General features: G+C 37.9%; 1 protein-coding gene across 1 annotated transcript; it reads left to right on the forward strand.

Moving 5' to 3' along the window:
- Positions 1–5,528: 5,528 nt before the first annotated feature.
- Positions 5,529–16,845, forward strand: LOC131976371 (acidic amino acid decarboxylase GADL1-like). Its single transcript, XM_059339384.1, has 15 exons — positions 5,529–5,594; positions 6,953–7,101; positions 8,082–8,208; positions 9,846–9,936; positions 10,034–10,143; positions 10,274–10,389; positions 11,517–11,596; positions 11,854–11,908; positions 12,014–12,130; positions 12,227–12,291; positions 12,415–12,496; positions 12,736–12,935; positions 14,078–14,129; positions 14,306–14,395; positions 15,164–16,845. The coding sequence occupies exons 1-15, from the start codon at positions 5,576–5,578 to the stop codon at positions 15,335–15,337; spliced, it is 1,527 nt and encodes a 508-aa protein (XP_059195367.1). The 5' UTR covers positions 5,529–5,575; the 3' UTR covers positions 15,338–16,845.
- The last annotated feature ends 922 nt before the right edge of the window (positions 16,846–17,767 follow it).

A 17,767-nucleotide genomic window follows, 5' to 3' on the forward strand; every position in this document is an offset into this window, starting at 1 on the left:
CACACTCTCAAAAGGTAAAATGGTAATATGACAAATTGCTTGTTCAAAGTGGGCAAAAATAATGAAATCCAGCTCTAAAGTTGTTTTAACTTCGTCTTATTTTAACACTTTCTGGGATTTAAGCTTCTTATTTCTTTCTGTTAATTATTTTCACCTCAAAAGCAGAATAATAAATAATAATTTACCTAAAAATTTAAACTAGTAGTCATAAAGGTTCTGTTACTCACCTTAAATTGATGTTCTGGTATATGACTCCATTCACCTCAAGGTTCAAATCTTCTAAATCCTCCTCTTATATCTGAGTTATTTACAGAAAGTATTCATAGAAACCATGATGTACAGTAACAGCAGTCAAATGTGTCATATTTGCTGAAATCTAAAGATGAAGTGAAAGAGAGAAAGTCAGTGCCAGAGGGAACAAAACTCCCATCCCATGGACCCATCTGTCCCTTCATTCTTCCCTCCCTTCCTCTCCTAACTCCAGTGTTTGGGCGACTAATGGATGACCCTGGTCATTGTGAACATAATCAGGATATTTTGTGTCCTGTTTGGTCTAAAACACCATCCATTAACACTCTAAGCTCTTAACTGTAATGCATCAAAAGCTTGACAATGTCAGAAAACTGACTCAGGGTGAAGGATTAATGAGATTAATATCAAGGGGATTAAGAGTATCACAGAAAATATATCAACAGCAGACAGATTGTGCATTTGGGAATTGTGATAGAAAAAGTAAAAATGTACTGTTCAAGCTTGGTTTTACTTGTTTGTGGCTCGGAAAACATTGGTCATAGAAAATTATCAATTTCAGATTATTTTACACATGAATTGGGTTTTATGCGCATTATTAATACTATAGAGACTATTTTTCTCAATTTTAACCATTTTTACTCTAACTACAGAAGATCCTCCAATGATACCATGGAAGATTAGATAAAGAACAACCCTGATATGAATAAAGGTTTGGACGCTGTGTCCCGATTCAGTATGAGTGTATATATTTACAACAACAACAAAAAAGTTTTTGAGCATTATATGCATAAAGCCATGTTATACTCACTAATTTATTGTCTTTGCATGATTCATGCACTTTTGAGATTTCACTTTTTATAACTCATAACATTTTCAGAAACTGACACTGACATCACTAGCAAACAAATAGGAAGTGGAAAAGTTAAAGACAAAGTCTCACGATTGAATAATTACTTAGTTTATGAAGTTAGAAACACAGTTAAAGGAAGTTAAAGGAAAGGTTCACGTTTATTGTGACATCATGAAGCAATCATCACCTACAATATGTAAATCAGAAGCACTGTTGAATTGTTCTTCCTGTCCTGAAGGGCCCAGATTTACTTTTTGCAAATGAGTCTGTGGTGAAACATAATACCAAATTAACTGAGGGCTTTAATGCATTCTTGCATTTTTTTTTACCTTGCTATCACTATGGCTCCAGGGAAATGTCCATCTGTTGGCTCGCACACCACTTTGGACCAGACTAAAATATCGCAACATCTATTGGATGGATTGGTTTGACTTTGCTGTTAAACATTGATATAAACACAATGCATCAAATTCGGAAAGAATAAATATATTTACAAAAAAACAATAGTTTTCCAGTTTGAGTATTAGATATTTTGTATTTGTACTGTATTCTAATTGAATAGGTCACAGAGGATTTGCTAATAATTGCATTCTGTTATTACATTTTCATAACATTTTGTTGGAAATCCTGTTTGTAGTATGACAAGCAAGTTTCTTTAAAATGTCTCAACAATTACTGGATGGATTGGCATTAAATTTAGTACAGATGGTCTCCCACTATCGTGTTAGTTTAGATAAATAGTCTATAACTTTTTTCACATATCCTAATCCTTATTAAATAATCTTTTTTTAGATTGCTCAATAGATTAATAAATTCTTCTAGGGCAATAAAAATCCATGCATCAGAAAATCAGTGCTCCAGCTCCCAAGGGCTCTTGGTGGCTTAGCATTGCCCAATTTCTTACACTATTATTTCTTTCTTTCTTACACTATTCCTGTAATATTCATAAACTTTAAAATGCACTGCGGACAAAGAGCGCCCTGCATGGGTGGATATGGAATTTGCATCTTCCAAACTCTCTTCATTCCCTGGTTTGCTCCAGGCGGCAACCTCCGGGTCTGAGCAGGGAGGCAAACCAGGAAGTGCCTTAAGCTGCATTCTACCAAAAGTTCCAGCAGGGGGCGCTAAGTTCGGCTGCAAAAAAATTCTGTCCATTAATTTCAATGCAAAATGAGAAAAAACTTCTCACTTGATTTATTACCTCAGAAATGTTTTTTAGGTCAACACTATAACCTCAATCCCTAGTAAAAAAATCTTCTTCAAGACAATTTGGGGCGTGGCCTTTGATTGACAGGTCACTAACCAGGTGAGCCATCATTAGGAGAGAAGCAGAACAACGTATTTCCACAACAACTTGTCAATAAAGTTATATATAACGTTATACAGATATAAAAAAGGACAGTTTATTTGAAAGTTTTGTTCAGTAAAATGTAAAAAACAGTAAAATGTTCAGCGTTTGGTTGGACTAACAGACAGGAGTCTATTCATTTTTCTTAGGTAAGTAACGTACATTTTGTTTTGTTTTTTGATAGCCAAAATGAACATGCTACAGTTAATGCTAACATGAATTAGCAGCGACTTCTCTTAGTCAGGTTCAAGTAGATTGTCATACTGTATAGACTGACATATGAAAAGGAAACTTGGCGTGAGAATGTGTGGACATTGGCACAAACTCTTGTCTGAGAGAAAAGACTGTCTTTTATGCTCTCTTTAAAATGTGTTTCATAACAATTTGCACACAAACTAAACTAAATCTGCATCCAGCTGACACTGTGTTTACAGTTTATAGCTCCCTAACACTGGAGGAAAATATCGTTTCTCCACCCTCCATAACCCGTTCTAAATATTATCATATATAATATCATTATATGGAGCACAATACAAACCTAGAGAAACAAATGTCCCACAGATAACATGTCTTAATCACTGTCAAAGTCAAGATTGCCAACTGTTTTCTCTATTATTTTTTATGGAGATGTGAATATTCGGGTAAGGTAAAATCAGAGATTTGTATGTAAATGTATTTTACAAGGTACAAAATAATAGCTGAAAAAATGCAAAAAAACTTAAACTATATATATGACTGAATTTTGGAGTAAGACCATAAAACTGTTTTTCTCCATTTCTGCGTTCAGGATTTTTCAGGGCGTGTCTAAAATCATGGCTCAATGAAGCACTGGAGCTTCCTTATCATAACTCTGCCCCCCAACACGATATCAGTATCTAGACCAACGGTGGCTAACGTTGATACATTTACTTATAACGTTTGCTGAAGCTAACGTTAACTCGTAGCGACGAAAGATTATAATGTCTGAAGTAATATCCTACATACGCGCTATTTCTGCAGCAATTTATAAAATTAAAAATAACTAAAATTAAACCGTTATGAGAGCAGATCTCTGCACTGCAGAACACCCAAACAGAAACACAGGATTTTATTCTCCATACTTCGTTTGGCATGAACATGTATCAGGTTTTAGCGCCTTCAGCGGACACACCCCCAGCGTTTCAGAGCAGCAGCATCTTTTCACTACTTTAAAACCCAATTTTTTACACTTGGCGATTATTTTCTGCTTCAATTTTGGCTTGGTGTTTAATAACACATTTTTCTGTGGTGTGGAAATCAGATCATATATATATTTTTGCTTTATCCGGACTTTAACACTACAGATGCACATTGATGCATGCACAGATCCCTTTGTCCCCAGAAAAACAAACAGTGTGGGTGGGCAAATGCATTCAGAATAAGGCAGGTGTGGTGCATAATTGATTGATGTATGTGATGATTAATTAACAGGTCAAAGTGGATGCAGCGGATCCACCCTGCATCTTCCACAAGGATATGTGTACAATGTATTACATTATTGTAATTACATGAATGTAAAACTTTCTAGAACTCACCTCAATGTCGCTTTTTTAACGTTTCATTTGTGAGAGCAGCCGGGCCGTGGTTAGTGGCTTGTGCATGTGCGTTAAATTTCACGTTGATTGGGATGTATCAAGGAAAGGTGCAGAACCTGGCTCAAGCACAGTTAGATACATGTGGAAGTAAATTTGCATAGGTACTTTTCTAGTTTTCGGGAGTACACCATCTTTCATGATGAAGGCTGCGTAGTCTTTGATACATGAGTTCCCCAGTTCTTTGGATCAAAGCAGTTTAATTCAGAATTTATAGGTAGGCTGAGCGGAGTGAGTGATCATAATTAGATTTCTTGGCTAAGATAGATAGATAGATAGATAGATGGATGGATGGATGGATGGATGGATGGATGGATGGATGGATGGATGGATGGATAGATAGATAGATAGATAGATAGATAGTTTCCACAGAAATGAAATCACTGGAAATAAATTAGTTTCTTCACATATTTAGCGTCATCACTGACTCTCTTTTGTTGTGTAACAAAAGAATTGTCGCAAGAATGGAAATTTCCATCAAAGCTCACTAAAATCATAAATGATCTTCTGCCAGAATACACCCAGAATCAACTTGGATACACTTTAGTCAATAAAAAGGTCTACAAGTACAGGCAAATAAGCCCCCTCTATCAGGAGCTTAAAAATTACAAAATTCAACTAAATGACTGGGCGTACAAAAGCACGCCCAGTCATTTAGTTGAATTTTCCCCTAATCCCCTAGTCCTAATCTTGTAGAAACAGCCGTTGGTCTTAAGAAACAGCTGGTCTTGTGGCTTAAGACAGGAGGTTATTCAATGTTCTTTACGCAATATTTAAGAACAATCATGGCACAAGAGGATGAGTACAGTCAATTGCATAACAGTTTTTTTAACAAAATGACTTGTCACCATCAGAGTAACTTATAAGTACAGTTTTTCTCCATCAAGGGTCTAAAGACAGAGGGCATCACATACTGCATAGATTGTAAAATGTGTGATTTGTGTCCTTGGACTTTATAAATAAAACTGACTTTACATAATCTGACTTTGACTGGCCAAAGTGTCCGCTCAAGTGACCTAAAAACATTATAACTTTTTACCAGATAGAGTGGGAAACAAATTTATTTGCAGGAAATGTGTAAAAGTGACTCTTATTGACCCCCAGCCAGGCCCGGGGTGGGTAATCGGGAGGCCCCACTCCGGCCCTGCCCCCAGCTGTGATTTATTACTTGGTTGTCAGCTGTTTGATGAATGTAGAGGGCTTGCCATCAGAAAGAGTTTCCCACAGACCATTCACAGTAGGCAGCACCCTGTTATATCCTGATTGACACTGTATTGTCATACCTAATGGGAATGTTTTTAAAGACAGACATGGTCTAATGAAGGTGGATTAATCATATAGATATTTGCCATAATCTCAGTCATGACTTGTTGGAATGCTTGATCATCTTTACTAAGAACATATGTCAATCAAAAAAATTCCATGACTCAGGAGAGAACTACTTAAATACAGACAGACACCTTATGCAATACACCGCAAGGACGAAATACAGCAACATTGCAGCTGAGAACAACCATGGAGAGACACTTGAAAGGTAAGGAGGGAGACTTAAAGCGTCTTTGAGAATTTAAAAAAGTGTAAAATTAGTATTATTATAATTATTATTATTATTATTATTATAGGTAGCATTGATATTATTATTAAATCATTTTTATTTACAACCAACAGCCTAGAATATTGCTCTGCCATGTTGACTACGATAATTTTATAACTTGGTGGACAGAAGAAGTGATGCATTTTGTTAGATTAACAGCATGTAATGTATATTAGAGATGTAAAACAGCTATATTATAATTCCTGCAGTCCTGCAGGAATGTTACTGAAAAGGCTATTTCTTGCAATAACACTTGAGCTATAAAATATTCATGAGACAAGCCTGTAAAGGAATATTATTCAAATATTATAGCTACAATATAAGAATGTTCTCTCCTTGGTTAAAAAATAGTCAAACCTGCCATATCTGTATAAACCCTTAATTGCATATCAAGGCAGCCAAGGCAATGTTAATTGGATGGCAAATTTCAATGTTCTATCCATAAAAATGCATATTATGCTTTTTTTCCCTGGTCCAATATGACATGATTTCTCACATTTTTATAAAAACGCTGCTAAATGAATTATAACTCTAATTAGGACAGGAGAACTTAGAAAGGCAAGTTTAGCATTTAAATGATGAGAACTATGTATTGCTGCTATACTTTACTGTTGCAATGGAAGGTGGAAGAAGTATTCAGATCCCTTACTTAAATAAAAGTACTAATACCACCCTATGAAATTACTCCACTACAAGTAAAAGTCCTGCATTAAAACTTACTGAAGTAAAAGTACAAAAGTATCAGCATCAAAAAGTACTTTCAAGTACCAAAAGTAAAAGTGCCGGTTATGCAGAATGGAGCCACTCAGATTGTTATATATATTCCAAATATATTATTCTGTTATTATTATTGATGCATTTATCTAAGCAGCATTTTACTGTATTATTATTATTATTATTATTATTATTATGTATTTTATGTAGTAAATTGATCTTATTGTTTTCATGTTAAATCTTGACCTGAGAGGTAACTAAAGTTGTCAGCTAAATGTTGTACAGTACAGTTACCTAAAAGTTGTGCAGTACTTGAGTAAATTTACTTAGTTACATTCCACTGCTGGTGGTTTGCTTAATGCATTAACATAAATAGGCAGCCATTAGTGCTATGGCTAACATGGCACTTGACTTTATATAAAAAACACAATCAAAGATGAAAAGAGGTCAGCCAGCTCATAGTTCAATAAGCAGCTTTGACTCAAAGAAAGAAAGTTGGTTTACATGCAAGTTGTATTTGCAAAAGCTGTGAGGGACACAGTTGTAATTATTAACATTGATCACAAAACTTTTTTCTTTTCCAGTTGAAGCCATGAATCCCAGTGAGAACCAGAGCCACGACGGCCTTCAGAGCCCCATGGTGGATGTACATGCATCAGAGGTCTTCATATCCCAAGCCATGGAAATGATTATGGATGAAGCAGTAAAAAAAGCTACTAATGTCAGAGAAAAGGTAAAATGGTGGAATTATTTACTCCTCTGCAAGCATTTAGTATACAGGTACATCTCAAAAAATGTGAATATCGTGAAAAAGTTTGATATTTTTTGTCAGTTATTTCAGAAAGTGAAACTTGTATATTACATAGATTCATTACACATAGAGTGAAATATTTTCTTGTAATTTTGATTATTCTGTCTTACAGATAATGAAAACACAAATTTCAATGTCTCAGAAAATTAGAATATTACATAAGATCAATAAAAATGAGGATATTTTAAACACAAATGTCAGGCTCCTGAAAGTCTTTCATTTCTATACACTCAATACTTGGTTGGGCTCTTTTGCATGAATTACTGCATTAATACTTGGTGGCATTGAGGAGATCAGCCTACAGCACCATGTTGCTCTGATATCGTCCTTCAGGTCATCTGCGTCTGGTGTCTCTCACCTTCCTCTTGACAACAGCCCATGGACTCCTATAGGGTTCAGGTCAGCAGAGTTTGCTGGCCAGTCCAGCCCAGTAACACCATGGTCACTGAACCAGCTTTTGGTACCTTTGCCAGTGTGGGCAGGTGCCAAGTCCTGCTGGAAAATGAAATCAGCATCTCCAAAGAGCTTGTTGAAGCATGAAGAGCTCTAAAATGTCCTGCTAGATGGCTGCTATGTTGACTGTGGTCTTCAGAAAAGTGGACAGTGGACCAACAGCAGCAGAGGACATGGCCCCAAATCACCACTGACTGACCCAGGACTCACATATTGAACTTTTTCACAATATTCTAATTTTCTGAGACACTGAGTTTTGGGTTTTCATTATCTCTAAGCCAGAATCATCAAAATTACAAAAAAAACAGGCTTGAAATGTTTCACTCTATGTATAATGAATCTATATAATGTATGAGTTTCACTTTCTGTAAATGACTGAAAGAAAATATTTCATGATATTCAAATTCAGTATTGACCCTGACAGTGGAATGATTGTCAATGCTGACCAGGTGTGTGAGTGGCGTTCCCCAGAGCAGCTGAAAGAGTTGTTGGACCTTACGCTGAGAGATGGAGGAGAGTCTGAGTCCGAGATCCTGCAGCGCTGCAGAGATGCCATCAGATACAGCGTCAAGACAAGTAAGTCTTTTAACTTTGATAAATTACTGTTAACCAGGTCTGTGAGTTGATTACTGTTTACTGTAGCAGCAACAGTGTAGCAAACAGGTTTGTTTAGATATCTTGGTTGGTGTCCCCAGGGATTTTTAATGACGCTTGGACTGCCTTCCTCACCTGTACCAATAACTCAACATTGGCAAATGGAACTGACCACTGGTGTTAAATAACACATCCTTAGTGTTATCTTACAGACAGTCATTGATAATTGTTCTGTTACCAAGCAATTACTCACTCTCAGGGGCAAGCCATAATTCATACTGTCACCATCTTTTGTAAATGTGTAGAGGAATTTCTACCTCTCTTGAGTGAGAAAATGAATCAAAGAGCATGTCGATGTTCCTTTTCCTTTTCTTTATTATCAGACTTCCAAATTACACTGCTTAGGTACAGCGGGAGAACACTTGTCAGATTTGAAGAACTGCTAAGGGTCCCGTCACCAATTCAGTCCTGGGTTCTCTGAGTTTCTCTGTATCCAGACGTGGTATTTAACCTGTCTACTTTTAACCTTAAAAGGATGCAACTCATACTGTTTATATTATGCTCCCAAACGCCTCTAATATCTGACAAATCCCAAAGTCCTATAGCAAGTTATTACCTTACAAGGAGACTCTGGCTGAATGCTGGCTGTTATGCACCCAGATAGTCACAATGGGCCTTTAACTAAAGCAGCAGACTTACATTGAAAGTAAAAAATAAAATATACCACTTGTAACATAAAATATACTACGAATTAATTAGGGTAGTAGCATAGCCTGGGTATACCGAGACTGCCTTGCACGCTCGATTTCATTTCGAACTGCCAAAGGGGCTGGAAACCAGAGAGGTTTCTTAGCCCTGTTTTAGGGATCCAATCACAGAACGGGGAGGGGCGGCAAGACGATGATGCGTACTACCCGGCAGACGGAAGCTTGTAGTTTTCTTACGGATCCAACATGGCTGCAGCAGACGCGAAACTCTCTTTAGCTGTAGATGGTGTTTTAAATAGTTTAGAGTGAAAGTTGAAAGGCGAAAGGTCTCTCGGCGGCTCCGCTGTCCCCCGGCTCGTAGCAAGATCACCGGCGTTACGGTAGCGGGGCTATTAGCCGCTAGCGGCGCTAATCACCGGCGCTACCGTAACGCCAGTGATCTCGCTACGAGCCGGGGGACAGCGGAGCCGCCAAGAGACCCGCAGCAGCTTGTTTATTGCCCATAAAATCAGTGGATGTGTGTGGCTGAATGACATGAGGGGGAATAAAGTGTGAAAATAAATAATCTTGCAGAAAGCGAGAACTGGAGAAGCAAAGCAGCAAGCAACACTCTCTCACAGACACACACACAACAAACATCAATTTCTGTAGCTCTACTACGTCATCTGGTATAACTGATACGACTGGCTAAGAGCTACCTACAGACGCTTTTGATAGACATTCTAAGCGCCCAATAAACGGCTCCGGAGGATCGTAAACCACACCTCCTCTACGGAGAAATGAACGGCTGGTTCCCAGACTAGATCTCATTTGAGATTAGTCTGGTGTTAGCCAGGCTAGTAGTAGCATGCATTAAAAGATGTTGGACTGCAGCACCCCCAAATAACGGCCTATTCTTTATCCCCTGTGTAGCCCATCCTCGTTTCTTCAACCAGCTGTATGCAGGGATGGAGCCCTATTCCTTGGCGGCAAGCTTCATTACAGAGGCCCTCAAACCTAGTATGTAAGTCACAATTCATTCTCATATACAGTAAGTCATTGTTTTAAATATGTTAAAGCAAAGTTTAAAAAACATGCAAATCTGTGAATATCTGCTTCAGGTACACATATGAGGTGGCTCCAGTCTTCACATTGGTGGAGGATGCTGTGCTTAGGAAGATGGTGGAGCTGGTTGGGTGGGAGGAAGGGGGAGATGGAATCTTCAATGCAGGTACGATCACTGACAGATTTTATTGTCTGCTAATCATTTTATCCAACTTAGAATGTGATGTCTGCAGAGCCCTGAGCATCAGTGTACCTCTGTTTGAACACTTGACACCTGCATGCTCTTTTCCTTTCAGGTGGCTCAATGTCCAACATGTACGCTGTGAACCTAGCCAGGTTTCGTCACTGTCCTGACATTAAAGAAGTTGGCAACTCTGCTGCTGTGCGACTGGTCATCCTCACATCTCAGGAGGTCAGCTTTATAGGACATCATCAAACATGCATTTGAGAATAACTGTAGATGGTTCGTTTTTATCAAAACATATTTGCAGGAACCACTTTCTCTCAAACAAACCAGTTCGGGAAACTACATTGTGTATATTGTCTGACTAAATAGTTTTATATATACATGTTTGTTGGTGTTTTTAGAGTTCTATGTATTATTTTCTTGATATAACTTCTCTCCTTCACCATCACTCCTTCTCTAAATGAGAGATGATGGTATGGCAACCCTTTTTTAGATCTTTTATTTGTGATTACATCATCAGAAATGGGTTGTTTGAATAAATGAATGAATAGCTACAAATTCCATAGATTTTTGGCTGGACTTGCTGAGGGCTGGAGTCAGACCTATGAACACAAAAGTCACTGAGTTATGAGTGAGTGATGTAATTTACACCATTGGTCAAAGTGAGTGATGACGATGGTCAAGTTGGAGCTTCTCCATTGGCCATCGCTCTTTCAAAATGAATCATCCAGTTAGACAGTCAGCTGGTAATGTCCTTGCCTCCTAGATGGCTGATCAAAACACTTGGTTGTTGTTGCACGCACTGCCATTTAATGCATGGGCTAACCTGTGCCCCTCTGGCAACATCTTAAGAACCACCTGGAAGTAGCGCAACAAAGCTATATCAGCTGATCTTAGGTTGACTTTCAGTTTCCAATGAGCCTATTTACAGAATTGGATAGGAGCAGTAAAAAAAAAAATGGTAAAGTTATCATGTGGCAGTAAATATACAATTATGACTGTTTAAACTGTATCCTAGGTCAGGTCTATTGAACAAAGTCATTATTAATTACACAATAAGACTTTCCATAAGAAATCAAGAGCAACACATTTTTTAAATAGCATGATTACACTGCATTATTTGTCTCAAACCTAGCTTAACCATGCAATGTGATATTCTACTTCAGTCACTTTAGTAACAAATATTACTTGGACCAATACAGATGAACATTTAATATCCAGGAATTCACATTATAGACACCAGTGCTGGCTATCCCTGTAACAATTTGACCATGATCAAGCACACTGACCAGCCTTACACTAGGTTTTAACCATGACTTGCGGTTGAAAGAATCTTGTTTTATCTTTTTCAGTGCCATTACTCCATTTCCAAAGCAGCAGCTTTCCTTGGCATAGGCACAAAGAACATTTACACGGTTCCATCTGATAAGAGGTAAACTGCTTGATGACCTGATATCCAGATTCTAGTGTACTTTGACAGTTGACACATCTCCCGTGCTGTTTATTTCGAAATTATAGTCAGTTGGACAAGTCAATTTCCAAAAATGAAATTATTAAATATGTCCAACTTAATAAACTGAAGTGCACTGTATTTTGTAGTTTGACTCAAGTTTTGAATACAGTTGATCATTCTTTTTTTTTTTTTTTTTTGTTCTTTCGTCACAAACTGAATGATTTTGTGTTTGTCAGAGGGAAAATGATTCCCTCAGCTCTGGAGGAGCAAATAAAGAATGCCATAAGTGAGGTGAGGAAGCTATCTAACCTGGCCTCCCTTTGAGAGACATTCGAACATATATTCTATAGTACAACATTTTGCAAAATCATTCAGAAAAACTATGTGTGTGTTCAGGGTGCAGTACCTTTCATGGTAAACGCTACAGCAGGAACCACTGTGCTCGGAGCTTTTGATCCCATCGAGGAAATTGCAGACATCTGTGAGAAGTACAACCTGTGGTTGCATGTTGATGTGCGTGAGTAACTTAATTAGTTTGTTGGTATAAATCTCCAAAAATCATGTCCCACTAACTATAGAAATGCTTGTTTTCTCTTCCCTGTCCCACAGGCTTGTTGGGGAGGATCAGTTCTGTTGTCTAAGAAGCATAAAGACTTGGTGAAGGGCATCAATAGGTGAACAGTTTGATTACATCAAAGCAATATTCCTGTTGGTGGAATGCCAGCTAATGCCTTTTTTTAAGTGATGGCACAATGACTGTGAATTCCTTCTCTGCTGTGTTGCTTGTGACTTATTAGAGCCAACTCTGTGGCCTGGAACCCCCACAAAATGCTGATGGCATGTCTGCAGTGCTGTGCTTTCCTGGTCAGGGACAAAACTGTAAGAGAAGTTTATCATCTAACTTGTTTATGTGAATGTGAGCAGTGTTGGTCCAAGAAGTAACAACAAATACAGATGATGTGTGATAGCTCTTCAGATAGAGGACAGATACGCTCCTTATTTTCTGTCTTTATGGTGTCAATAATAAAATCTAATTTCAATATACAACTAAATGAATTGAGTTTTTGATGTTCAGTGTATGTGCTATATACACCATTCTTGTCATTGTGCTTCCTCAGAGCCTACTCCAGCGTTGCCACTCGGCTCAGGCCTCCTACCTCTTCCAGCAGGATAAATTCTATGACACTAGCTACGACACAGGGGACAAATCCATCCAATGCAGCAGGAAGCCAGATGCCTTCAAGTTCTGGCTTATGTGGAAGGCTTTGGGAACCAGAGAGCTGGAGCAGAGGGTAGACAGAGCCCTGGCCATGGCCAGGTCAGTCTGATGAAACACAAATGAGTTGTTGCCCTTATTTCCTAGTTGTGAGTTGAAAAATAAAGTTGTCAATTTTTCATTCTAGTGTAGTTGCAAGTTTATCCCTTGCAAACACAGGGTAAGGGCTTTAAGAAAATGATCAAAATTTCGGAACCTGGATATACAATACCATCATGTAAGACAATGAGCCCTACCCATGAGCCAATGGACCCAAAGGTTTAAGGCCTTGAACTATATGAACATAACTACAATATGGCAACTCAAGAGGGACAGCAATTTAAAAAGATGGTCTTCTGTTATACTGTAGCAAAATAAACATGCTGTAAACATTTATATGACACTCACTGGGGTGAATGAATGTGTAAATGTCAAAGGCTCTGAACACCCAAACAGGTATTTCCACTTTATCTGGCTGGGCTGGAGCTTTGATGGCAATTTATTATTATAATGATACAGGTGTTATTTGTCCCACCCTAACAGTTGCAACAAAGCAAACAGGAGACTCAGGAAGATGTTCCTCATTACAGTCTATACACGGCCACACAAAAGGTCTAATCAGTCAGATTAACTGGAAACACCCATGTGTTTTTTTTTATTTACTTATTTTTCTCTTAACCAGTATTATTGGTGCCTATAATGTTATGTGAGACTTAATGTCAAAGAACCTGCTTTTAGTGTTGTAAAGACAACTTGTTTCTGCTGCCCAAGTGGTAAAAGTTATTTTATTGCAGTGTTTTAATGCAGGAGAATATTTAGCATTTGCTTGCATTTTATGTTCACTTAAAAATCAATGGCTCTCTGACCCACAGTTGAACTCACTGGACAGAGCTGGTAACATTGTGCATTCAGTGGCTTAAAACACAATATAGATAATTGCTGCACACACACACACACACACACACACGCACACACGGTCTCCTGTCTGTAACCTGTAAATATTTCATATTTAGTAGTTAATATTAAAATACTGTGTTTAATGAATTCCTGACCTAAACTGACAGTCATTGTTAAATATACAACAAGAATATTCATGCGTTAGTATCGATAAAAAATGTAGAACTAACATTTCTTTCATTTCATTCTGTATATCTCCAGCCATATGTCATGTGATAATCCCTATTCTAAAGTTCTTTTTTTTGCAGGTATCTTGCACAAGAGGTCAAGAAAAGAGAAGGGTTCACTCTGTTGATGGAAGTAAGTTTACCCACACACACACACACACACACACACACACACAAAAATTATATAGATATTCAAGGCTCCTCATCAAAATACTGTGAATGGATTTTAATGAGGTTTTCTGACATATTTATGTGACCGATTATATCTTGATGTTTGCGATTTCATGTTTTAAACTTTTCCTCCTACAGCCTGAATATGCAAATGTTTGCTTCTGGTACATTCCACCAAGTCTGAAGAATCTTCCAGACGGCCCAGAGCTCTGGAAAAAACTCCATGCTGTAAGTAATGAATCACTGAGGAACTGAAAATTTTAATTTACCGGCATAAGAAAATTAATAAAATGTGACTATATTCAGTTTTACTGATGTCTGAATTCTGTTGAGCCAAACCATTCAATCAATTAGTGGAACATGACCTAATCTGGCACAGTCTTTAACTTGTAACATGAAGACATCATGTGAACTTTGCCATCAACAAAGTATACACATTGAACACCTGTACCTTGTTGTCTACTGATTATAGCGAGCATGGACAACATTTGTCGTCAAATAAAAAAGCACTGGGTCCTTAAAACAAACAAAAAAGGAAGAATGCAAGTCCAACTGAAACATTAAGGTGTAACAGTAAACACTTAAATGACGATTTGATTTATATGAGTGAAAACTAGAGTATGTTGTAAATTAATTTGAAAATGTACTAAAATATCAAACATATAGCGGTTTAAATATGCATCAAACATGTTTTGATAAGCACACAGAAATCTGACCAACAGTTTTTTACAGGAAACTTCTGCTTGATTGAGATATGAACAGCTCTGATTTAGGAAATCCCAAGTGTGCTCTTATATGAAGTGTTTTTCATAACAGGAAATTACAGGACGTTGAACCTTAGTTACACAGAAACAATGACACACCAACCTGCAAAGTAAAAAGAGAGAAACTGGGTGTTGTCTCTCTCAGTGTTCTACCAGTCCGTATATTAATTCCCGTCATGAATACTGTATATGACAGTAACAGATAACTGGTGTTCCCTGCCTTCTCCTGCAGGTGGCTCCAGTGGTGAAAGAACGCATGATGAGGAAGGGCAGTATGATGATTGGCTACCAGATCCATCATGACAAGCCCAACTTTTTCAGGATGGTTATCATCAGCCCTCAAGTCAGTAGGGACGACATGGACTTTGTCCTGGATGAGATACATAATCTGGGAAAGGATTTGTGATCAATCATTATTGTTTTGCGGAGCATCTGTCATAGATATTCATTTGTACGAGCGGTGATTAGCACCTTTACTTTACTTTAGCTGAAGTTGAGCAGAAGGTTGTTTTCTTTGCACCACTTGGCAATATTGTTAATTTTCGAGCGATATAGTCTCATTATTGTACGCATTCGGTTCAATCAGCTCTAGAACCAGTTTTCAAACACTCTATGAGATTGGGGGTGAGTATTACATGGTTGTTTAGACTAGACACTGCAGACATCTTTATGAGCTGTCATGGTAATTTGTGTATAACTTGCTATATAAGTGTCTTTCCCCACTATATTAATAATATAGCAATATTTCCAGCACTCTTTTAGCAATAAGTTAATAAATAAGTGGCAAGTAGCCTTTTTGCGTTTTGGCCCATTTTATAGAGAATTGGTGGTGGGAGGCAGTGGATTTTTTGGGGGGAGATGGCAGGTAGATGCCACATGTACAAAAACTCACACATTTTGGAGATTTTTGTATTTCTGCCAATTGGATGGCAAGCACTTTTTTCATGGAAACTGATGAGTCCCCCCTTATTATTAGTGTACCTGTGAAAGCCATCCAAACTAACAGGGTGATGAAGGCCAGGGCATGGCACGACTCAATCAAGAGCCCTTGTTCAGTGGGATATCAAAAAATGGCAGAAAAGGGCATTTGGATATATCAGTACTTTGTAAGCTTTTTGTAACGTGTCAAATATTCTAGACCAAAACATTTGGGGTTCTCTCTTGGTACTCCCACTATCCAAAAACATGCAGCTTAGGTTAAATTGGTGAGTCTAATTTGCCCGTAGGAGTTAATGAGAGTGTGAATGGTTGTCATGTGTCAGCCCCGTGATAGTCTGGCGACTGAAAGCAGTTAAAGGAAGGGAAAAGTGTGAACTTTCAGCGCTTGGCCATCTCACAATCTCAACTAATTCATTTGAGAGTTGGGTTGGGTTAGTAACATCAATAAGTTGATTGGGTTTCTTTATACATTTTTGTCCTTTTTCCTCATATATCCATAGAAGTTGAAGTTGTTAGCTATATACTTCTGGTTACGTTTCTTTTAATCTCATTTATCAAATGTACTCACTTACCCTCATATCCTTGTACCGACGTATCACTTAATATCCATGTATTAGTATGCTCATATGATCATATATTTGGAAAATGATGTGCTGTTGAGATCATTATTTTCCATTATAAGTATAGGCCTGTAACTGCCTGTGCATCAAGACTGAGCTAGTAAACTGGGGAATTGTGATGAGAAATATGAAAGAAACAGTGTAAAGGAGGACACTGTGAAACAGTCCCTCTGTATATCAGAGTATAGACTGATATAGAATTGGACACACTCACAAAGCTTTCCCTTCTTTGTAATACCTGTACTTTGGTAGCATCTTGCCCCTTAGTTTTTTTTTACTTCTTTAAGGGCCTATGTTTGAATTTTTGTTCTTCTTAAACTTTAAGTAGACTCTGTAGGGGAACTCTAACTATCTGCCAAATAAAGAGATACTGAAAGAGATTTTGCTTTTAAGTTTTTCTCTTTTTGGTAAACATTGCCAGCCGATCAGGCTTGATTTTTCTTACCACTTCCAATTACGGTCCACTCCCTGTGGTGAGGTCGATCTCAAATAGGTCAGATGGAAAAAGCTAGACACTAGGGACAGGCTGTCAAGAACAGCAGGGCTACTCGCAGTTGTATTTGAGGGGGAAAATGTAGGTACTTAAGTCTCAACTTTTCAGTTATGTGCCCTCCTAAGGTAAAGGCAGCATAAGCCCTGATTAAATTCATAAATAATTATGATTGTACTGCCCTGTGATATTAAGAAACAGAACAGAACACATCTCCACGGAGAGTTATGCACCACTGCTTTAATCAAACTGAGTAGCAGCCAAATTCAGCCAGGATCAGTGAAATATTCAGGCTTAATCCACTTTATGGTTTGTACTTGTTAAATCGTATGGAGATTCAACTTTAAAGCATCTTCTACCATTTCCACAAAAATGTGGAAGAGTGCTGATGCCAAAACCACATACTTGTTGTGAACTGGTTTTGAAATTGCTGCGTTGAATTTAATCAGGACGTCCAATTACACAATGACTCACACCTGCATACTCGTAAGGCTGGTCCATTTGTGCGTTTTTACCAGTGATAGGAAGGATTGTGATTCTCACCATATTTGCTGGTTCAAAAGGGCAGTCCACAAACCAATGGGTGACAATGTCCATTATTTAAAAACAGTTTATGGATCAGACACAGACCTGTAGATTACAACTGAGTGGTGTTCATCTTAAATGTTGCCATAGCTCATGCATCGAGAACAATATAAAAAGTGGCTGTTAGGTAACTCCAAGACCCTTCTTCAGTGAGTTCCAGCGACAGATCCAGGAAAATCTGTCCTGCAATGTTTTTAGCGTC

Source organism: Centropristis striata, chromosome 8, assembly GCF_030273125.1.
Source record: "Centropristis striata isolate RG_2023a ecotype Rhode Island chromosome 8, C.striata_1.0, whole genome shotgun sequence".
NCBI classification, from domain to species: domain Eukaryota; kingdom Metazoa; phylum Chordata; class Actinopteri; order Perciformes; family Serranidae; genus Centropristis; species Centropristis striata.